At 41.9% G+C, this 23,280-nt stretch overlaps 3 protein-coding genes and 1 long non-coding RNA gene across 4 annotated transcripts in view; 1 reads left to right on the top strand and 3 right to left on the bottom strand.

The window, feature by feature from the left end:
• Positions 1 to 2,722, bottom strand: part of LOC110218191 (mitochondrial dicarboxylate carrier-like) — a 32,033-nt gene extending 29,311 nt beyond the window's left edge. Inside the window, 1 exon segment of the mRNA XM_021000758.2 lies at positions 2,458 to 2,722. Within this exon segment, the coding sequence (XP_020856417.1) occupies positions 2,458 to 2,547 (90 nt within the window). The 5' untranslated portion in view covers positions 2,548 to 2,722.
• A 47-nt stretch (positions 2,723 to 2,769) lies between these two features.
• LOC110218194 (uncharacterized) lies at positions 2,770 to 17,753 on the top strand. Its single transcript, XR_002327239.2, has 2 exons — positions 2,770 to 3,397; positions 17,461 to 17,753. It is a non-coding gene; the product is annotated as an uncharacterized LOC110218194 (long non-coding RNA).
• On the bottom strand, positions 13,442 to 21,816 carry MRPL12 (mitochondrial ribosomal protein L12). The gene is made up of 5 exons (XM_021000759.2): positions 21,671 to 21,816; positions 20,120 to 20,309; positions 19,608 to 19,691; positions 14,284 to 14,421; positions 13,442 to 14,054 (listed from the first exon to the last, which is right to left on the bottom strand). The coding sequence occupies exons 1-5, from the start codon at positions 21,742 to 21,744 to the stop codon at positions 13,938 to 13,940; spliced, it is 603 nt and encodes a 200-aa protein (XP_020856418.1). The 5' UTR covers positions 21,745 to 21,816; the 3' UTR covers positions 13,442 to 13,937.
• SLC25A10 (solute carrier family 25 member 10) overlaps positions 21,764 to 23,280 on the bottom strand; it is a 44,796-nt gene continuing 43,279 nt past the window's right edge. The window contains exon 12 of the mRNA XM_078155719.1: positions 21,764 to 21,900. Within this exon, the coding sequence (XP_078011845.1) occupies positions 21,764 to 21,900 (137 nt within the window). The remainder of the gene's footprint in view (positions 21,901 to 23,280) is intronic.

Here is a 23,280-nt window from a genome sequence, read left to right as displayed (position 1 = left end):
TGGAAAAAAAATTCTGGATTTTGAGGGGAGCTGGTTTTAATGTTAGATCTTCCACTCATGTGACTTTGAACAAATCTACATCTCCTTCTGAGGGTCAGTTTTAAATGCTGGGTTTAGATGACCTCTAAGGGGATTAGATTGAGAGATCAGGTTCCCATCTATTTTGTAATACAGACCCTTTAAGGACTATCTTAAGTTGCATCTCCTTTACTGCAGCCCTCAGATCAGGCTAGCCAAGAGAGCTCTCTGAGGTCACCCACTCTCCTCATCTTGGCCACCTATACTGGTGTTTATCTTTTTTCTGGCGAGTGGAATAAACACGGAGTGAATATGGCATCCAAAGGCCTAGATTTTAATTCACTCAACCTTTCTGGGCCTCGATTCTAGTATTCTACATCTGCAATTTCAGCTGGGAACACAGACCCTCCGCAGGCACCCTTACCAAAGGGAAAGATGAACAAATGACTGGGGCAGAGTTGATCAGGTTGAGGAGTTGAATATCTCAAAATATGTCAAATCTCTTCTCTCCATAAATAGCTAGGCCCTAGGGCTCTACCAAGCCCAGCCATATAGATCACCCTCCCTGCCCCCACTTTCTCACGGGTTGCTAATTAAATCAACACTACCCTTGATACAGAGAGGGTGAGGCTAAAATTGTGGCTCTCTTCCCTTCCCTGACCTCACTGCTCTCAGCAAGTCAGTCCAATGTCCCCACGTGTCCCCAACCCACTCTTCTCAGATACCTCCTTCCACTGCACCCTCTGGAATCCTTGCTCTATTTTTAATAAATTTCCCTTCACTGTGGGGAGGAAGGAAGAGATAGAGGGAGGCAGTTCAGAACTTAAAATATAACCCCCCAAAAAATAAATTTTAAAAATTTCCCTTCATATTAGACCTGCACCTCCTCTCTTGAAATGATGTTGTATAAATATTTTCGTATATCTATACGTGTTTCCTCCTCAGGGGAATGTAAACAGAAAATGCATTGTTTTGACTCTGTGCCCTGAATCCTGGCTGAATTCAATTCAATCCAATTCAAACAGCTACTGAGTGCACCTACCATAAAATTAAGGCCTGCTAGGCCGGGGGGGAGGAAGACACAGACACAGACACAATTTACGTAGTACGGGTCTTCAAGGAGCTTATAATCTAGGTTTTAAGAATAAAGCGGTTACTTGTGCTAGGTCTGAAAGGATGGTTTGGAAACATTCAATCTGTGGCCAAGTCTTCCCTTCTCCCCACTCACACCATGACCACTCCAGTCAAGGTCTCCATCACCCTTCCCTTGGACTTAGTCTCCCTGAATGCAGCCTCTCCCTTTATCCTCCACACCGCTATCAAAATGATAACGCTAAAATGGCAAGTCTGACCACGTCCCTTCTCTGCTCCCAAAGCGCTTCTCTGTCTCAAAGATATAAAATACAAACTTCTCAATTTAGTACTTGAAGCCCTTCACAGGCTGGAGCCAACCTACGTCTCCAGGCTGATTACCTTACTCTGCTCCAGGAAAACTCGGCACTTCAACCAAACCGCCTGCGGCAACCCTTACATCACCAATACAGGCCATTCTGTCGCCCCCTTCCTTTAACTTTGCACCGGCCGATTCCCCTACGCCTGGGATGCTCTCCCGGCCCACCTGCCCCTCTGGGCTCAGCTCCAGTATCACCTCCTTCAAGAAGTCCTTCCTCATTCCCTCATTCCTGATCCCATCTGGGTTTTTATTTTGTTTATACATTCGCTGACTTTACTTCTGGCTAAGTTGCTTCGCCAGGAGGAACTTGGGGGCAGGATGGTTACCACTCTTCCAGGCACACAGGAGAGCTTAATAAATGCTTATTAGCTGACCGAGCAAGACTGAGAAGCTAGGTTACCATTTCACAAGTGGTGAAAAAAGGGGGGAAGGAAAGAGAGCATACTGGTTGGGCTGGCTTGTCCCTCAGTATTGAAAAGTACAGACAAAGGAAAACATTCTTCAGGGAAGGGGAAGAGATTATTTTAACAGCTGAAGGCCTGACCCCACTGACTCTCCACCACTTAACCCTCTCTTAAAATGCTGCAGCTGCAGTGGAAAATCCCACCCAGCCTAGCTCTCTTAAGCCTCTCCATGTCTTTTGCTGTGGGCACCTCACTAGTCCTGAGGACTCCCCACCTTCCCAGGAGGCAGACAGCTCTCTTGTCCTCCTCAGGGCCCTGCCGGTAAATGAGATAACATTTTTTAAATGCACTGTACGGTGCATAGCACAGTGCATGGTCCATAGTAAGCGTTTAGTAATACTAGTTCCCTTCCCTTCTCATCCCAGCCTCCCACCCCTGAGATTGCCAGAGAGGAGGATGGAGGGGAGGACCCTGACCACTGGAGTGCGTGGGAGTTCTCTGGGGACCCCTGGCCAGGAGGGGGTGCGGGGTAGGGATCAGCAGCTTGGGTCTCCGGCATCCCAGATGGGGTGTGCCGCTCACCTTGAGCAGGTCCAGCGGGTGGGTGCAGCACGCGGCCCCGGAGGAGGCCAGCCCCCCAAAGTACCAGCGGGACACGCGCCTATTGGACATGGCTGCACCGCGCGGGGCTGAGCCGCACCGGGCTGCTCGGACCAGAGGCAGGACGAGCGCTAGCCGGCGGAGCACGGGGCTCAGTGCACAGGGCAAGGCGCAAGGAGAGAGGCCCAGCTCCGGCTCGGGCTCAGGGGAAGCTGGTTCAAAGCACCGCCCGCCGCCCCTCGCAGCCAATGGACCGCGGCGTCCAGGAGGATCAGCCCCCGCCGGGCCCGCCCACCCGAGAGGAGTCCGGCTTCAAGCGGCTAGGCCCCGGCGCGCCTTAAAGGGGCCTCAGCAGCGCCTCCGGGCCCGAGGGGCGGGGGCGGCGGAAGGGGAAGGCAGAAGGTGGCCGCGGCCAAGGGCACCGCGCCGCGCGGCTGCGTGCTGAGGGAGCCAGGCTGACCCTCGCAGAACCACCCCCCCTGCCCCGCCCTTAGTTCAGAAGGGAGCCCAGGTTATCCCCGTGCTTCCTTCTTGGGGATGGCAGTCTGGGGGACGCGGCGGTTTGCTTTTCTAGACCCTTCAGTCCTCCTTAAGGTTAGCGCCCTCCCTCCGAGGCTACCTATGTAAGGTTCACCCTGGTGCGCGGTGGTTGCTCGTTGTCTCCCCCATTCGATTCAGTCAAATTCAATACATAGTTATTATTGGAAGTAGTTAGATGGTTCAGTGGGCAGAGCACTGAGCCTAGTACGAATCCGGCCTCAGACACTAGGCAATTCATTTAACCTCTGTTTGCCTTAATCTGCTGGAGAAGGAAATGGCAAACCACTCCAGGATCTTTGCCAAGAAAACTCCGTGGCGTGGCGTGGCGTGGTCTGCGGGGTCACGAAGAGTCGGACGCGAGTGGGACTGTGAGCTCCTGGGGGTAAGTGAGGGCTCTTACTACACAAAGTGCTCGGCACACAGTAGGCGCCCAATAAATAGTCCTTGACAACAGCATTGGAGCTCAAAGTGGCCCACATCTAAGGAGCACACATCACCCCATCTTCCTTGACGCCCTCCTTACCTTTCCAGTATCTTGGAACCTTGCCTATCACCTGTAGCATCTTGGATGGGCTCTAAATTTTGTGAAGTCGGCCCCACCCTCATTCAAAAAGTGCTGGCTTTAAACAGGCCACGTAAAATAGCCTCGCCCTGGGGAAAAGCATCTCTTTGAAAGGTAGCTCCTGGGCTGTGGGAGGGGCTTTGGAACCTAAAAGGTCACGATTCAATTCCTAGTTCTATCACTTGCTACCTGTGGTCTTGGGTAAATTACTTGTAACTTGCTGGGTGCTGTATTAATGAGCCTTTCACAGTCGGTGGGTTTGATTCAGGGCCCCATTTACTGTGTAATTTTAGGCATTGCTTAATTATCTGTACCTGTTCCCTCAACTGTAAATGAAGCGGCGGGACTAGATAGATGATCTCTAAGACATCCCAAAGCTCTAAATGTCTTCTCTGTCCCTAGTCTGGCTTGATCACTTTCCAATGCCATTTCCACAACCAGGAACACTATACTGGTAGTTTAAACCCTGAATTTTCCAGGAAAGTAACAACACAGAACAGAAATGTCTGGGGTAGTGCAAAGAACAGAGGATTTAGAGTAAGACAGTGTGGGTCTAGTCCTTGGTGGGCCATTTGTCACTTCTCCCTAACTTGTTAGCAGATAATAGAAACCGTTTCATCCTTCCTGTTTATGCATCCCCACTGGCTGTGCTTGCAGTCTTTGGCATATGGTAGATACTTGATGTTTGATATGAACATGGGCTTCATGATCACCACCTTCATTCACGATGTTTCCTCATTTGCAAATCCTTGCTTCTAGAGTTAGGAGGAAAGCACTTTGTAAATTGTCAGGTCCTAAGGGAGTCTAATGCAGTTCTGCTGTCTGTCCTGTTGGGCTGGTCACTCACATCACTCTCTGGGCCTGTTTCCTCATCTGTAGAATAAGGCTTGGAATAGGCAGCCGATGGCCAAGATTCTTTTCGGTGCTAAGTCTATGATCCTCAACTGCTGCCTCACTGTGGTGGTGAGGTGACAGGTAGTGGATTCTGGAAGGCTGCTGTCGCAGGTTCAATAGAAGGCTTCATAGACAGGCCAATGATGTTTCTGTTCTAAGTTTGGAGAGGCTCATCACCAGGTGATCAACGGACCACCAGGTGACAAATTCTGGTTAGTTACTGATAATAGTCCCCTGAGGTGTGGAGTCAAAGTTTGCACAAGTGGAAGTAATGAACCACACCAATAAAATCATAACTTCTTGAAGTATGTTAATGGCAGCTCTTCCTTATTATTCCATCAGAGAAGGCCTCATTTGGGCAGTATTTGACCTTTCACTGAAATTCTTCCTTTCTCCCCTTTCAATTTCCAGTAAGACTCCACCTCAGGCAGAAGGCAAGGTATTGAACCATAGGCTCAGCTAACCCAGACTACCTCCCCCCTCCACCCCTACCTCTCACGTGCACAACACACCATACACAGCGTTACCTTAATTTGCATTTCACTGTCTTGTTCATATTATCACCTCTGACATTCTAAATTATAAAGATTCTTATTCTACAGGACCTCAAAGTCGTCCTGCATATTGAGAATATCAAGCTGAATTTAAGGGATTACCAACACGTACCAGGAAATGCAACTTACTGCTTTGTGCCTGAAACCATGAACAGGGCTGTGGCTGCAAAAGTTATCTCTTTACAGCTCCTTTCTAAAGGAAACTCCCCACTAATCACAGTCACGGGCTAAGCCACAAGCAGCTGAAACTTGGTACAGGATAGATGGCTAGAAATAAAAAGCAGGGACTTATATTCAGGGATGATGCCTTCTCTCAGCTCCCTTCAAGTGCACAGATATGTGTACCAAGTCATTATATCCTACCCCAACAAAACCAAACTGACATCCCAACCTGGCCTGGAGTGAAGAACCATCCCGATTTTCTTCAGAACCCAACTCCAGAGCCACCTCCTCTATGAGGCCTTCTCTCATCTCCTTCAGGCTATCAAGGGATCTTGGAGTGTTTTTATGTATTATTGTGTCTCAAAGCCTAGTGGATATGTTGATAACACTTATGTATATCTTACCTAAATGTACCTCCCTCCACAGGGCTCACTGTTGACTTTCAATACTGCCCAACTAATTTATACAGAGCCTTTCTTCTGAGAAAATCAATAGGCAGGAGATAGGTTAGTAGCAAAATAATCTAGCCATTCACAAGAAGGCAGCCCCCATTAAAGGGTGAACTGATTACCCACCAAAACATGGATGGGGATTCTGATCGGAGCTTGGTCTAACCTGTATCTTCTCACTAAATAAAGAGGAATAAATAAATAAGGAATTAAAGACTTACTATTCCCAAAGAATTAATTTAAGTAAAATTAAAAATTCCCAAATCCTCTTTAGGTCCCAGTTACTTTGAATGGTACAGATTTTCTGAATATATGGCTGAATCAAATGAGGCTGAGGCCAGTGAAACACTGAATGGTAGTGCTTGTTCTTAAGGCACTCTCCTGAAGGGACTTTGCTTTGTAGCAATTAGTTTACAGCAAAGTGCATTAGGCAAATAATTTCTGGGCACTTAAAATTACTGCATGGCTGGGCAAGCCATCTTACTTCTCTGGACCTCAATTTCCTCTTCTGTAAAATGAAGGAGCTTGCCTAAGTAAGTGTGGTGGTGACGGTGGTGGTAATAGTAGTACTAGTAGTAGTAGACTGGTTCAATTTAAGCTGTGTGATGTTGGCCAAGTCACTAAACTTTTCTTGGTGAATTCCCTCATTTGCAAAAATAAGGTGCATGGAATAGATGATTATTAAAAGTATATTCTGTGACAAGGTAACCAGATAATCTCTTCTAGGATCCTTTAAATTCTAGATCTATACTCTCGATAACTAAGAATCATGGGGGATAAGCATAAGAACTGATTAGTATATAAGCAAGTTCCAGGTGAGGAAACTCCTTATCCCAACAAGTTGGTGCTTACTTTGCAACTTTGAGTCTTAGAGGTGCTTAGAGAACTGCACGGTTAAGTGACTTCCTGGAGTCACACAAGACTGTCTTCTTAGCTTACTCTCTGTCAACCATGCGAACCATAAAATTATACCACATCAAATCTGTTAGGAACCATAAGACATCATCTAGCCTTTGGTTCTAAAGATGAGAAAACTGAAGACCAGAAAGAAGTGGGCTGGTCCAACTTTGTTCTATCCAGTCAGTTATTCAAACACTGAACTAAAGCTCCACAGACTTCAACAGTAACAAAGATGGAGTGAAGAACTGAAATCTCTTTGTAAAAAAATTGGCTTTTTATTTGGCTAAACCAGCTGCCCAATCTCACTGACCATGCCCCTCCTAGGAAACTTGTGAGCTCTTTTCATTGCTTATCTCTAGGGTTCCAAAGCAAAGTCATCAGTTGAAGATTTTGGGAGATAAAGGACAATATAAGGAGTGAACAACAGGCTACCTAGATGGTGTTGATAAAAAGGGCTTGTTTACTTGAACCATGCTTTAGGCTTCAAGAATGATGGGATCCTGGCAAGAGTTAAAAAACTGAAAACTGAAAATTTTGAAAAAGGTGGAGAGAAAAAAAAATCCAGACAAAACCATTAAACCAGATGATAACAGTGAAAAAATGTGTATGGCACATAAAAAACAAGCACAGAACTGGTGTCTAGGAGAAAATAACAGGAAGCAAGTTAGAAACAATTCTTATGGCATATGGATATGTGTGCACATACATACACACTTGTATACACACACAATCTGTATATTCATACTCTTTGTATTGACATATATACATATACATATATTACCAATACCAATATAAAGAGTATAAATAATTAAGTTCAGAGAAGACAGGTATGATCCCATGGTCAGAGACTCTCAAAATATCTCGAGGATGGAGGCTCTCAAAAAATAACATAAAATTCCAATAATAAATCACAAATCAGGCAGAGGAGATGAAGATCTAAAGAAATCCAGGGTTAGCTCTATGGTGCACTCTCTGATGAATTAAGATTTAAGAACATATACTAAAGATGAAAATAGAGTAACAAATACAGAAGCCTGGAATGGTAAAAATAATATCAATAAGACCAAGGCTCAGAATAACCTGAGGTTTACGAGAAAATTACTAAGGACAGAATAAGAAGTAGGCATTTTAAATTTTAACTGGTTGTCTCAAATAGGAGTGTTCCAGGTCCCTATCTTTAGTCTTGTCCTCTTCAACACTTATCAACAAGACATAAAATAGGAATTTAAATACGAGAGAGAGCTCACAACCATCATGCAAATAAGGTAGTTACTGCTAATATTATGGTCTCTCTCAACTTTGTAGACAAGGATAATTGAGATTCAGGAGTTAACTGATTTCGACTGTCATCACACATCTTGCCGGGAGCTGGTATATGAAGCCAAGTCTCTTGACCCTAGCCAATTCCAGATCTCTTTCCACTGTATCAAGCTTCTTAACATAGTGGGAATGCTTTCTCAGATCTGCAAAGTACAGTGTTAAGAGGGCCAGTTATTGGGGCTGGAAGCTAGGATCTTCATTCAAAATAGATTCCAGCAGGTCAGAGATAGGCCCCAACTATCAAAAACTAATTTAACAAAAAATGTGAAAGTGACCTATATTTTTAAAAATGCATGTCAATTTTAGTTGCCTATAAGCTCATATGGAAGAGTCTTCAGGGAGTTAAAGCAGCCAATAAACTTAAAGCAATCTTTAGGCTATTTTAATAGAGGTATATTATCCAGATTAAAGGAGGTGAGTTCCCCTGTACTCAGTTTGATCAGAGCCCTTCTGCCATGCTGTCTTCAACTGTGGACATATTTTGAAAAGAAATAATTCCATATGAGAAAAGAAGGAATACTTAGCTTGGGGAAGGAGATGTGCTAGTCTCTTCAAATACTTCAAAGGCTGTAATGAGGAAGAGAGAATAGATTCATTCTGTATGGCCTCAAAGGGGCCAATGAGTGAAATCTGAAGGGAGGCAGATTTCTCTTCCATGAGAAATAACTTCCTAAGAACAGGACTGATAGAAAAATAAAATTTCTTATTTTATTCTATGCTACCTTAAAAAGTAGGGAGAGCTGTCTTGCTGAGGTGCATTTTCCCTTCTTTTTAAATCCTTGTTACAAAAGATGGCTTACGAGACAGGAACGAGGGGAAAGGGTCATATTCATAAATAAAAAAAAGGCATCAATAAAGAGATTTTTTTAAATAAGTGCTTCAACAAAGAATTGGAAATTGAGGGGATACCCATCAATTGGGGAATGGCTGAACAATTTGTGGTATATGGATGTAATGGATTATTATTGTGCTATAAGAAATGATGAGCAAGCAGACTTCAGAAAAACCTGTAAAGACTTATATGAACTAATGCTGAATGAAATGAGCAGAACCAGGAGAACAAATAATAGCCATATTGTGCAATGACTAACTTTGATAGACTTAGCTCTTCTCACCAATGCAGGATCTAAGACAACTCCAAAAGACTCAAGATGGAAAATACTATCTACATCCAAAAAAAGAACCATGAAGTCTGAATGCAAATGGAAGCATACTATTTGCTCTCCTTTTCTTTTGTTGTTTCCTTTTATTTCTTCCTTCCCTTGGTTCCTCCTATTAGTTCTAATTCTTCTGTACATCATGACTAATGTGAAAATATGCTTAATATGAAGGTATAAGTAGAGCCTATATCAGATTACATGCTGTCTTAGGAAGGGGAGGAGATGGAGGGGGAAAAAAACTCAAAATGTTATGGCTCTTCCGCTTCCAGGAGCCAAGAAGGCAGAGTGAAAAGGTAGTGGCTCTCACTCTCCCCTATCAACCTCTGAAAACCCAGAAAATATCACCCCAGAAAAAATCCTGGAACAGTGGTACTAGAAGAAAGATGGGGAGCAGCAGTGCAGCAGCCCAGCAAATGGGTCTCCCAGTCCCTCAGCAAAAATAAGGGAGGCAGAACTACAAGGGGCCCCAGGCGGATAAGTACCCTGCGGCATTCATCTGAAAGGAGGTGAAGAAAGCAACCTAAAGTTTTCCTAAAGCCCCAGCCTTGCTGATTCCAGCCCAACATGAGATAAGCTGCCAAAACCCTACAGCTTCCAATTGCCAACATAAGAGGCCCCAGCACACAAACCCAGTGACCAAGACCTAGCTCCCAACACAAGAAGCTTAGGTCAGTGCCCTCTGTTCCCCAGCAGGAGAGCTCAATCTCTTTAAAGGCCAGGGAATAAAGAAACACCATGAGTAAAAAGAAACGTACCATAGATTCATATTATAAGAGTGAAGATCAAGACAGAAATTCTGAAGAGGACAACATTGACAACAAAAGGGAATATGAACTGGTCTGAAGCCCAAAAAGCCTTCTTAGAAGAGCTCAAGAAGGATTTTAATAGTCAAATGAGAGAGGTAGAAGAGTCCTTCAAAAATACAACTGGCCAATTGGAAAAAAAATACACTGAAGAAAACAAGTCCCTAAAAAACAGAATTGGCCAGTTGAAGGACAAAAACAGAAGAGTACACTGAAGAAAACAAGTCCATAAAAAACACAATTGGCTAATTGAAGAAGGAAGTACAAAAACAGAAAAAAACAATCTGTTAAAACCTAGAATTGGACAAATGGAAACTAATGTCTCTATGAGAGAGCAAGAATCAGTTAAATAGAAACAAAAAAATTAAAAAATAGATGAAAATGTAAAATACCTCGTCAATAAAACAACCAACCTGGAAAATCAATTCAGGAGAGACGATTTAAAAATTACTGGACTACCTCAAAATCATGATGAAAAATCTTATGGAAGTGAACGTTTAAAACTAAAAATAAAAAAAATAATTATAAAAAAAAAGGGTCTCATTCTTTAAAAAAAAGTTACCAAGAAAAGGTTTGCCAAGCCACCTGTAGAGGGGGTTTCTGCACTTGATGAGAGATTAGCCTCCAAGTTTCTAAGATAATCCTTCTGCTTCTTGAGGATACTAGGCTACTTGGGACTAGCTAGATGGCATCTCAGCATTAAGACATAGCGCCTCTCCAAAAAAATAGTAGAACCAATATCCAAACCCCTATCAATGAAACAGGATGGTATTGAACAAAAAGGGTTGGTTTTGAAGCTCAGGGAAAAGTGGAAGGAACTATAATAGATAAAAAAAAATGAGGGAGTTCAATTCATATTTAGGCTGTTTCGTCTCCTTAGTATGAATTTTAGACTCAAAAAGATGTAATGAAAATAGTGAATACAGAGTTGTTACCCACAATGAGCTTAGAGAGACAAACAGTAGGTATGCCAACACAAATGCCTTGATTTAAAAAAAATTTAGAATTGAGTCAGTAAAATTATAGGCCAGTGAGCTTGACATTGATTCCTGGTAAAATTATGGCATACATTTTATGAAAAGTATGGTTAGTGAACACTCGAGAAAGGGAAGGCATGATCTCAAGGCTCCAGCATGGCATCAGCCCAAACAGGTTGTGGCAGACTAGCTTTGTTTCTTTTTTCAAAACAGGATTACTAAACTGATAGAACAAGGGAATGCAGTATAGTTTACTTTTAGATTCTAACAAAATATTTGACAAATGACTACGCAATCTTTATGATGATGATGGATATTTGGGATATGTGATAAGAGGTGGATTAAGAAGTTGAATGATTAGATCCAAAAAGTAGTCATTAATAGTTTGATGTCAACTTGGAAGGTCTCTAGCTGAGTGCCAGGGGATCTATACTTGGCCCCGTGCTATTTAATATGTGTATAAAAACACATGCCACACTTATCATGTTTGAAGATGACATATAACTAGGTAATGACAGTCAGCATCCAAGATTTTTAAAGGATAGACTGTTGAGCCAAATCTAGTAAGATGAAATTTAATAGGAATTCTTACACTTCGATTAAAAAAAAAAAGACAAACTTCACAAGAAAAAATGGGGGAGGTGTAGATGGAAAAGATCTGATGGTTTGAATAAAGGGCAAGCTCCCTAAATATACTATGATAGCCCCCCAAAAAGCTAATGTTATCTTACACTACATGAAGGGAGCCATGTTGTCATTGGGTATAGGATGTCTTACTCCCACCTAGACTACTTGTGAAGTATTATGTTCAGTCATGGGCACATTTTAGGAAGACTATTAACTTGTGGAAGATAGTCTGGAGGACAATAAATAAGCTTTTCAAGATCCTGGCATATGAGGATCAGTTGCAGGAACTGGGGATGTTTAGCCTAAAGAATAGAAAAAATTGATAATTGATACAGGAGGCTCAGAGGGTAGTGAATGGGTAAAATAAGAGAATTGGTATTTAAATATATGAAGGTCTGTCACTTGGAAGAGGAATTAGACTAGGAATTGCTGGGCCTGAGGGGAGAACCAGAAGTAGTAGGTTTTAAGTTGTAAAGAAAGATTTAGGTTTGATAGAAGGAAAAATCTCTTAACTATTAAGTTAACCAAAGGTAAAATGAGTTACTTTGGGAAGTAATGAGTTCCTCTCCAATTTTTAAACAATGGCTGAACGACTTCTTGGGTCCATGGTAGAGGGGTTTCTTGTTCAGGTCAGAAGTGCCTTACAACTGAGATTGTATTTCACATTCTCCTAAAGTCCAGGGCTAAAAGTAAAAAAGGCAAAAAGAAAGTGTCTAATATTACTCCATTACCGGGAACTGAGTTTGGGAAAGGAGGAAGTACAGAGTGACTTGAGATTTGGGCATAAGACTTCCATTTAGTATTGATTTTTATACTTCTATCCCTGTTCTTGGGGATAAATAGCCCAGGAAACAGATGCCAGAGAATGGTTAGCTTCACCCCTGCTCTGGGCAATCACCTTGCAAGGGAACCATCACACCCAGAGAACAAACAGGAAGACTCAGGGAGGGATCAGATACCCCCCCCCCATCCCAGTTAGGCAAATCATTAACTCTTCAGTAACTACATAGATGGAACCAGGGGGAAAGTCTGGGCAAGGCCCCAGATATAAGGCACTGACATTGGGAAGCTTTAGATGACTTTTTCTTCTTTTTCTCCCCACAATCCAGCTGATCCAGTGCCTCCTGCCTCCTGTAGCATTTGTCTACCTCATTTCCCAGGCTGCCTCTTAAGACACAGTTCCCTCTTTCAAAGCTGGGCAGCAGTGGCCTATTCTGGGTAAATTACTATGGCACATACAGGTCCTAATCCCTTTTGAGTCTAGAGAAGCCCCATTGAGGGACTCATCCCTAGAGTTGAGCTCAGCTTACTTAGTTATAAAACTGGCTCAGTTTTCAAGGGTGAGAGTAACTTTATTAACTTGTAAATGCTGCATCTACTCCCATTCCCTCAAGTTTTGACAATTATGGATAAATTAAAAGCCTAAACTCTGTAGCCTGGGATTCAAGGCCTTTCCAGAACCTTTCCCTGTTTACCCTATATAATGGCCCAGCCAATCTAATCTACTTACTTTCCCCTAAATACATCCAGAACACTCTTGCCCCTATTTCACTCCCACTGTTCTTCCTGCTTTAAATATCTTCTTTCTCTACTTATGTAAGTCCAACCCTTCAAGGTCTCTTTTTTTTTTTTTTGGCTAGGCAATGAGGTTAAGTGACTTGCCCAGGGTCACACAGCTAGTGTTGTGTGTCTGAGGCTGGATTTGAACTCAGGTCCTCCTGAATCCAGGGCCGGTACTCTATCCACTGCACCGCCTAGATGCCCCCTTTAGGGTCTTTCTTGAACCCTATCTTTCCCGAATAGCCTTCTCTACACTCTGGGTGATCAAGCTCTTATAACTCCTGTAACACCTTTTTCCTATGATACCTTGTACTGTTAAATATCTACGTATACATACTGTCCCTCCAATTAGAATATAAGCTTGCTAACGGGATGGTGTCTGCCTCTGGTTTTTTTTAAACCAACAGTACCCATCATAAAGTCACTATAGCACAGACACTACAAAGAGATGGTAAAAATGACAATGAAGGAAGTACCTTTCTTTAAGGACTTGAGAAATACAGTATTTACCTGGCACCACAACAAAGAGGACAAGCAGGGAGACTTAGGGCCCAGACCACCCTACAAACCTAAGTTATCCCCCACAACATCCAACTTCAGTAGTTTAAGATATTGCTGTGCCAATTCTTGGCTGCCTGTCTCTGGTCTTCAGCACACAATTCTAAACACACTGGAAGTATGGGTAATAATATATTTTCCTCATAGACTACTGTTCGAACAAACTTGTTCCCCACTCTCATGTTTCACAGAGTCCTTCTTCACAGTAGCCTTTTAAAAGGGCCGGGGACAGATGGGCCTCCCCTGAAAAGCTGAAAAAGTTCTCAAACTACCCACACTGGTTAAATTCATCTTTTCGGGTCTGCAGGCAGTAATACACATGGGGCTACTGCCCAAGTGGTCAGGCTGGACTAGAGTAAGCCCCACTTTGCACAAGTCCTTCAGAACCCCAAATTCCTACTCCAAAATCACAGTGCCACCAGCTGCTTCCAAGGCTGCTTTAATCTTCTCTGCTTCTGATTTGGCAACATTAGCTTTGATTTCCTGTGGTAAGGACTCTACCAGCTTCTTTGCCTGAAATGAAAAGAAGTAGAGGATTAGAACCATAGAAGCCCTGGGGGTCTTTATAATAAGCCTGGTCCTTGGCCAGAGGATCAAGTCTGGGGCAACTGCATGATTATGATCACAGCACAAGGACTCCAGGGGAAAGCTAGTGGGATGCAGAGGAGGGAGATTCTCTCAACTTGAAAACCATTAAGCAGGCAGAGGGCTGTAACGTCCATGGGATAAGAATTCTTCATACCTGGACAAGATTTATGCCTTGGACGTAATTCTTTACTTCCTTGATTAGTTTCACTTTATCCACAGGCTTGGCTTCTGTCAGTCGAACAGTGAAATGTGTTCGTTCTTTTTGCTTGGGTACCTCTTCCTCTTCTGCTGCCTAGAATAAGAGGAGGAAAAGGAAAGGTGAAGCCAGACATAGCCCTAACCTAATCTCCCTGCCTACTTTCTAACTCTAAAAGGGAAATCAGATTGCCATCAGACAAATTTACTATTCCTATCACCCCTCCACTGAGGATCAAATGAGATAATGTATATAAATTTTATAAATGCCAGTTATTATAATATTTATTATTATTATTATTATTTAACCCCCAGAACCTTAGTTTAGCTTTACAGGAAAATAGAACTCAATAAAGATTTAGCTGTTTTGCTTTTTCAATATGATTAGATGTAAAGCAAGGCTGTCCATTGTCACTATCACCATTTGAAATAGTTGTAGAACCTCTGCAATAACAATTTTTAAAAACTGGTGAATAAGCACAGGAAAAGAAAAAACAATTAGGGGCAGCTAGGTGGCACAGTGGATAGAGCTCTAGCTTTGGAGTCAGGAGGACCTGAGTTCAAGTCTGGCCCCACACACTTTGACACTTACTAGCTGTGTGACCATGGGCAAGTCACTTAACCCAGACTGCCTCACCAAAAAGCAAAAACAAACAAACATATGATGCATGCATGTAATAGAATACTACTGCAAGAAAATTATAAACATGACAAATTCAGAGAAATTGGGGAAATCTTATATTAACTTTTCCAGAGTAAGCAGAATCAGGAGGACAATTTGTACACTGAATACAATCTAACAAAAATAATTTTGAAAGACTTCAGAGCTCAAAATGGTAATCATCAAAACAATCTGGTACTAAGAAATATAGTGATGAATGAGTAGAACAGATTAGTACACAATACACAGTAGTTAATGACCACAGTAATCTCGTGTTTGATAAACCCAAAGATCCAAGCTTTTGGGACAAGAACTCACTAGACAAAAATTGCTGGGAAAACTAGGAAGCAATTTGGCAGAAACTACATATAGACCAACACCACACACTGTATACCAAGATATGGTCAAATATCATAAGAAAATTAGGGAAGCATGGAAGATGAATCTATGGATAAGGGAAAAATTTATGATCAAACGAGATAGAGGGCATTACAGGATGTAAAATAGATACTTCTGATTAAATTAAATTAAAAAACAAAACCAATGCTACCACAATTAGAAAAAGAGCAGTAAACTGAAGAAAAAAATTTTACAGCAAGTTTCTCTGATAAGCACCTCATTTCTCAAATATATAGAACTGAGTCAAAAAAATAAAACTGTATCAAACATATAAGAATACAAGCCATTCTCCAATTGATCAAATTGGTCAAAAGAAACAAATAGGTAGTTTTCAGAAGAAATCAAAGCAATCTACAATCATATAGAAAAATGTAAATTAAAGAGACTCTGAGGTACCATTTCACACCTATCAGTTTGGCTAATGCGGCAGAAAAGGAAAATGACAAATATTGGAGGGACTGTGGAAAAATAGGTACTCATGTACTGCTGGTGGAGTTGTGAACTGATCCAACCATTCTGGAGAGCAATTTGGAACTATGCCCAAACTGCACATACCTTTTATCTCAGCAATACTACTATTAAGTGCATATCCCGAAGAGGTCAAAGAAAAGAGAAAGGGACCTATATGTACAATAATATTTATAGAAGTTCCTTTTGTGGTAGCAAAAAATTAGAAACTGAGGAAGATGCCTACAAACTGGGGAATGGCTGAACAAGTTGTGGCACATGACTGTGATGGAATATTACTCTGCTATATGAAATGACAAGTAGGATGTTTTCAGAAAAACCTGGGAAGACTTATATGAACTGATGCAAAATGAAGTCAGAAGAACACTATACAAAGTAACAGCAATACTGTGTGATGATCAAGAGTGAATCACTTAGCTAAAAGCAATGCAATGATCCAAACCAGTTCCAAAGGATTTATGATGAAAAATGCTATCCACCTCCAGAAGAAGAATTGATAGGAATCTGAATGCAAATCTTAGAATACTTTTCTTAATCTATTTTTCTTGGTGGGTTTTTTTTCTGTGTTTTCTTTTGTAACATGGCTAATATGAAAATGTTTTGCATGACTGCACATGTATAGATTGCTTGCTTTCTCAAGGAGGAGGAAAGGAGGAAGAGAATTTGAAACTCAAAATTTTAGAAAGTGAATACTGAAAAAAGTTTTACATGTAATTGAGAAAAAAATGAGAGGACACTACAAAAAAAAGAGATTTCAGAGCTATGATGAATGTAATGATTAATCATGAATTTTCACTGTTTGGCAGAAAGGTGATGGACTAAAGGCATGGATTAAATGTATTTTTAGACATAGCCAATGTGTTGTTTTGCTTCACTATACTTATTGGTTATAAGGCAGGGCCTCTATTGGAGGGGGTGGTGCAGGGAAATGTAGGATAATGATGCAAAACCAGAAGAAAATCAATGTAGCACATACAACCCCCTTTTCTGTTCTTTGTATATTGAAATGTTCATGTTTGTTAAAATGATAATACAAATAAAATTTTAGAAAAGAAGGGTAAGATGGATTAATGGATAGGAAGCCTAAAAGTTATGGAGCCAAGGACTAGAGTTCAAATCTTTCCTCTGACACACAGTATCTGTGTAAACACAGGCAAATCCTTGGACTTTTCTGGGTTGCATTTTCTTCATATAAAACAGGAATGGCAACAGTTGTAGCTCACATGAAATAATACCTATAGATCCTTTGCAATTTTAGTGTTATATAAACGTCATTCTTTTTATCTGCACATATGCTATATTCTCCCCAGCAGCCTCATAGATTTCAAGTTGGAAAAGGCCTAAGAAGTTATTTAGTTCAAAGGTGTCAATCACACAGCTTACTTGGCCCTATATAGCCTACATCATTCTCCTGGAATGTAGCCAGAACCATATTAAAATATAATTGGGAAATGCTTAACAAAAAAAATTAAGATAATCACATTGTTTTAAAACTAAGTCAACAAGCAGCCTGAAGGGATACTGATGTATGGCTTAATGGCCACTAATTTCTATTTGAGTTTGACACCACTGGTTTATGACCAATGACATCACCCTTTCATTTTACAGCTGGGAAACAGTCCAGGAAGAGTCACCCCAAAATCACACAGTGAAGAACAGAGGTGAAATGTGAAACCAGCCCTGACTTCAAATCCAACACCACACTGCTTATTTTACAGAAATGATCAATTCCTGAAGCCAGTCTTTTTTAATCTTTGTAATCCTATTACCTTGCATTGTTCTAATACAAGGCAGGATCTTGACAAATTTTTTAAAAAGATTTAGATATTTACAGCATTCTAATATCCCTTCTAATCTTGGTTAATTCAATTTCAAATCAATAAACCAAGCATTTATTAAGAGTCTGCTACTATAACCAGAGTGTACACTAAGCATTGGGGAAGATATATATATGTGTTTGTGTATTTGTGTGTATATGCATGTATGTACATATATATAGTTTTAGAGAAAACATGGTCACAGAATCAGTGAGGGAAGGGATCATGGCAGCCACCTAGTCCAACCTATACACTAAAAGAATCCCTACCTACAAAACCAACAAGTACTAACAAGTACTAGTAGTAGCTAACAGATATCACTTTTTCTGTGTGTGTATGTGTGTGTGTGTGTGTGTGTGTGTGTGTGTGTGTGTATATATATATATATGTATGTATGTATGTATGTATATGTATATAAAACATATCACTTACTATGTGCCAGGCATTGTGCTAAGCACTTAACAAATATCAATTCATTTGATCCTCATAACCCTGTGAAGTAGATGCTATTATTATCCTCACTTTATAGATGAGGAAACTGAGGCAGATAGTCACACAACTGCTAAGTGACTGAGGCTGATCTTCCTTCCCGACTTCCAGTCCACCACTGTGTAAGTGGACATCCAGACTCTACTTGAGCTACATCTAACGTAGGGACACTTAACACATTTTGAAGTAGCCCATTCTACATTTCAGAGGGACTTTGATTGTTAAGATGTTTCATTTGACATCAAACCTAAATTGGCCTCTTGGCAACCTCTACCTGCCGCTCCTGGTTCTGCCCTTTGGAACCAAACAGAACAAATCTAATCCATTTTGCACAACAGTTATCTTGTTTCCCTTGAGTTTTCTCTTCTCCAGTCTAAACATACTGAGTTCTTTCAATCAGTATAGGTACCACAGGATTGGAGAAAGACATAGCTAATACATTGGATGACAAGATTCAAAAAACTGAACTAGAAAACTGGGTTGAAATTAATAGGACAAAATTTGAGATAAATCTTTTAATTTTTTTAATTTTAGGATAATTGGGACACTAAAACACTGTTAGTGAACTGATCCAACCATTCTGGAAAACAATTTGGCACCCAGCAATACCATCACTAGATCTATATCCCAAAGAGATCAAAGAAAAAAGGACTTATATGTATTTATAGAAGCTCTTTTTGTGGTGGCAAAGAATTGGAAATTGAGGAGATGCCCATCGATTTGGGAATAGCTGAACAAGCTGAGATACATGATTGTGATGGAATACAACTGAGCTGTAAGAAATGACACGTAGGATACTTTCAGAAAAACCTAGGAAGACTAATATGAACTGATACAAAGTAATACTGTACAATGATCATCTGTGAATGACTTACGTATTCTCAGCAATACAATGATCCAAGACAGTTCTGAGGGGCTTATAATGAAAAATGCTATCTACCTCTAATGAAAGAACTGATGGAGTCTGAATGTAGATAAAAGCACACTTTTTTTAAACTTTATTTTTCTTGTTTTTTTTTCTTTTTTGGTCTGTGTTTTCTTTCACAACATGGTTAACATGGGATTATGTTTTGCATGACTGCACACATATAACCTATATCAAATTGTTTTGTACAGTGCTGCTAGGCTACAGGACATAATGGGAGGGGAAACACAAAATAATGGGTACAAATGATACAATGCCAGGAGGATACTTTAGAAGAGTTGAAGAACAACAAAAAGAGGGAGAGAAAGTGAGGAAGGGAGGGAGGGAAAGGGGGAAGGAGGGAGAAAGAGAGAGGGAGAGAGCAAGAGAGGGTAGGAAAGAAAGAGAAAGTATGTGTGTGTGTGTGTGTGTGTGTGTGTGTGTGAGAGAGAGAGAGAGAGAGAGAGAGAGAGAGAGAGAGAGAGAGAGAGAGAGAGAGAGTGTGAGTGAGTGTATGTACCTTTTTAAAAAGCCCCAGAACTTACCTCAGGGGCTACCTTTGCAGTAGCAGCACCTGGTACCATGCTACCCATTGGCACCAGCCCCACATCCTGGATTTTCAGTGTTTTCTGTAGGAATATAAAAAAGAACAAAATTTAACAACTGGAATTCTATCCTCTAAACTCAGTAACTGATGGGAGAAACTTCCTCAAAACCCAATATTCTCCCACTTGTGTCTGGGAAAGACAATAATTTAGCATTTACTCAACACCCAACTCAACAAATACATGGCTCACTCCATTCTCTAGGCAGTGCGGCTAGATGCCATAGTGGATAGAGTACTGGACTTCAAGTTAGGAAGATACCCAAATTCAAATCCTGCCTTCAGATGCTCACTACCTATGCAGCCCTGAGAAAGTCACATAACTTCTCTCAGCCTCAGTTTCCTCATCTGTAAAATGAGGATAACCTATCTTACAAGGCTGTTGTATGATGAAATAAGTAAAACAACTTGCAAACCTTAAAGCACTACATAAATGATAGCTATTATCATTACCTTCAATAACTCGTTGAGATCAGAGATTTCCAGTAGAGTGAGGCCAGCGATGTCCTGTACTAACTGCTGAATCTTAGGAGGGTACTCCTTGGGGGCACTGTCCAGAGCAGCTCCAGCCAGAGTTTCACTTCTTCTTTGATGACAGCTGCTTCTCATTAGCCTCAGGGCACAAACACCTAATAATGGTAGCCTACACCCAACCCCATTCAAACAAGAAACTGTCACTGCCCAGCAAGTGAGCAAGGGAAAATTGTTTACAGGGCTGGAACCCAACATTTGTGCTATAAACGTATTGTGAAAGCTAGGAGGGACCTTAGAGACAGACCCTAGTTCAACAGCTTTTGTATTATGGATCCTTTTGACGGTCTGGTGGAACCCAGTCCCCCTTCTCAGAATAATGTTTTTAAATGATGTGCAAGGTGGTGCTGGACCTGGAGTCAGGTTCAAATCCAGGCTCAGACACTTCCTGTGTGACCCTGGGGAGTCACTTAAAAAAAAAATCTGTCTGCCTCAGTTTCCTCAGCTGTAAAAATAAGAACAACAGCATCTAACTCCAAGGGTTTTTATGATAAAATTAGGGTAATACTTGTAAAGATATTTGAAAACTTTAAAGTGCTATAAAGATGTAAAACAAAATATAACTATAAAGGTGTAAATAAAAGTGCTATAAATAATAGGTTGCTATAATTATTAGTGAAATATATAGGATCACAAAGGAAACCAATTATGTTGGAATAAAGATGAAATTTTTTTTCCCATCAAAGTCTCCCTAAGTCTTAACGTGCACCTCAGGTTAAGAACCTGATATTCCAACCTCGTCATGTGACCCAGCTTGGGAAAAAGCAACAACAACAAAAAACTAGGCACAGGAAATTACAATCAGTACCCCCAACAGAAGCTTAAGGCAGCTAGGTGGTGGAGTACGTAGAGCCCGGGGCCAGGAGTCAGCAGAAACCTAAATTCAAATGTGGCCTCAGGCATTTACTAGCTAAGTGACTCTAGGCCAAGTCACTAAAACCGATGTCTGCCTCGGATTCCTCAACTGAAGAATGAAAATAACAACAGCACCTACCGCACAAGATTATCACGAGGACAGAATGAGGTAAATGTTCCCTTCAATCTCCCTCACCCCCTTTAAGGACTGGGGAGGAAGTGAGCGGTCCAAGGTCACACCGGCAGAGACCAGAACCTGGCCTCCCGTACCAGGGGCCCCGGGGGTGGGGAGGGGAATAGGGCCCCTGGAGGGGAGGAAAGGGGTCATCCTCCCCCGTTTCTTAGGCGCAAGAAAAGGTTGCCACTTCTTCACTCAACTCACGGTGAGGGGCGGGAGGGGGCGGGGCGCGAGCGCCACAAAGGGGAGAGGATCCAGACTGGGGGGGGCCACACAAGACTCCCGACTAAAGGCCGCAGGCTCCGAGAAAATCCTCCCCCCAGCAAGGGAGGGAGCAGCCTGAGGCGACCCCTCCCGGCCTCATGCTTCCAGGCCGAGGCTCCTACTTCACCCCGAGTCCCGGAGGCCCAACCCACCGGTCCCGGCACCGGTTCGGGTACCTGGTCTGGAGCAGGGCCGCGGCCCGGAACCTCAAACAGATCCCCCGGAGGGGGCGAGCAGCCGCAGCCAGCATTGCGGTGGGCGCGAGAAGGTCACTCACGAGGCTGCGCTGGCGGAAGGCTACGCTCTAGCCCCGCCTGGAGGCCGCTCTCGTTGACCCGGAAGTGCCGGGGCGAGGGACGCTCTACCAGGGGCGTGCCTCCGTCTCGTTGGTTGAGGATTACCCCTGCTATCCGAGGGGGCACCGAGGAAGCGGAGGTAGGCGGGTTGTGTGCTTTGCTTTAAAGTGTTAGTCACGGGCTGCCTGCCTGCTGGGCCGCGGCTCTCCTGCGGGGCCCTTTGCCGCTAAGTGTTATTTTGAAGGTAAAATGTAAGAATAATTTGGTTTGATATATTTTTTACTTAGCGTATTAAAGTAAATGTAAAGTTCGGAATCTGCTCTTTGGGCAAATAGCATAAAGGAAACATATTTTAAGGGCCCTACTTCGTGCCAGGTTCTGTGCTAAGGCCGTGGGAACATGCCCCCACCCAGGTCAAAAACCAGGCCACGCTCTGAAGGCGCTCTTAGTCTAAGAAGATAACATGCAAACGGCTGTGGATCAGAGAAGTCAAAAAACATTTATTAAGCAAACACCTACCATGTTCTAGGTACGGTTCTAGTCCCTAAGAGTTAAAGGTTGGGGGCAGCTAAGAGGTGCAGCGGATAGAGTACCCTGAAGTCAGGAGGACCTGAGTTCAAATGTGGCCTCAGACCAAACACTTGACACTAGCTGTGTGACCCTGGACAAATCACTTAACCCCAATTGCCTTAAAAAAAGAAAAAAGTTACAAAGGTGAACTCCCCCTTCCCCTTAATTTTTTTTTAAAAGAATGAAAAGACTCTATGACAAATTGTAAAACAAAACCAAAAATACGGAAAAATGGAAGACCAAGTAAAATATCTCACTGGAAAAACAGCTGACCTGGAAAACAGATCCAGGAGAAAGAATTTAAAAAGTATTGGACTACCTGAAAGCCATCATCAGAAAAGAGCTTCCACATCATCTTTCAAGAAACTATCAAGAAAAACTGCCCTGATATTCTAGAACCAGAGGGTAAAATAGAAATTGAAAGAATCCATCAATCACCTCCTGAAAGAGATCCCGAAAGGAAAACTTCCAGGAATATCATAGCCAAATTCCAGAGTTTCCAGGTTAAGGAAGAAATATTGTAAGCAGCCAGAAAGAAACATTTCAAGTATTGTGGAAACACAATCAGGATAACACAAGAGCTTGGCAGCTTCTACGTTAAGGGATCAGAGGGTTTGGAATATAATATTCCAAAGGTCAAAGGAGCTAGGATTAAAACCAAGAATCACCTACCCAGCAAAACTGAGTATAGTCTTTCAGGGGAAAAAAATGGAAATTCATTGAAATAGAGGACTATCCAGCATTGTTGATGGAAAGACCAAAGCTGAATAGAAAATTTGACTTTCAAATATAAGACTCAAGAGAAGCATGCAAAGGTAAACAGGAAAGAGAACTCATAAGGGACTTACATTCTTGCATGGAAAGATGGTATTTGTAACTCATGAGACCTTTCTTATTATTAGCGTAGTCGGAAGTAATGT

Source organism: Phascolarctos cinereus, unplaced genomic scaffold (assembly GCF_003287225.1).
Source record: "Phascolarctos cinereus isolate Bilbo 61053 unplaced genomic scaffold, phaCin_HiC Scaffold_5;HRSCAF=322, whole genome shotgun sequence".
In the NCBI taxonomy this organism is placed as follows: Eukaryota; Metazoa; Chordata; class Mammalia; order Diprotodontia; family Phascolarctidae; genus Phascolarctos; species Phascolarctos cinereus.
This window is presented reverse-complemented; position numbering and strand designations above follow the sequence as displayed.

Bases quoted from the DNA above. Each gene is read 5' to 3' on its own strand.
- MRPL12 (XM_021000759.2), bottom strand. From the start codon at position 21,744: ATGCTGGCTGCGGCTGCTCGCCCCCTCCGGGGGATCTGTTTGAGGTTC. The intron at 14,422-19,607 runs GTAAGTTCTGGG...CTCTTATTCTAG, and splicing joins CTGCAAAGGTAGCCCCTGAG to GCAGCAGAAGAGGAAGAGGT. The intron at 14,055-14,283 runs GTATGAAGAATT...TTTTCATTTCAG, and splicing joins AAGGCATAAATCTTGTCCAG to GCAAAGAAGCTGGTAGAGTC.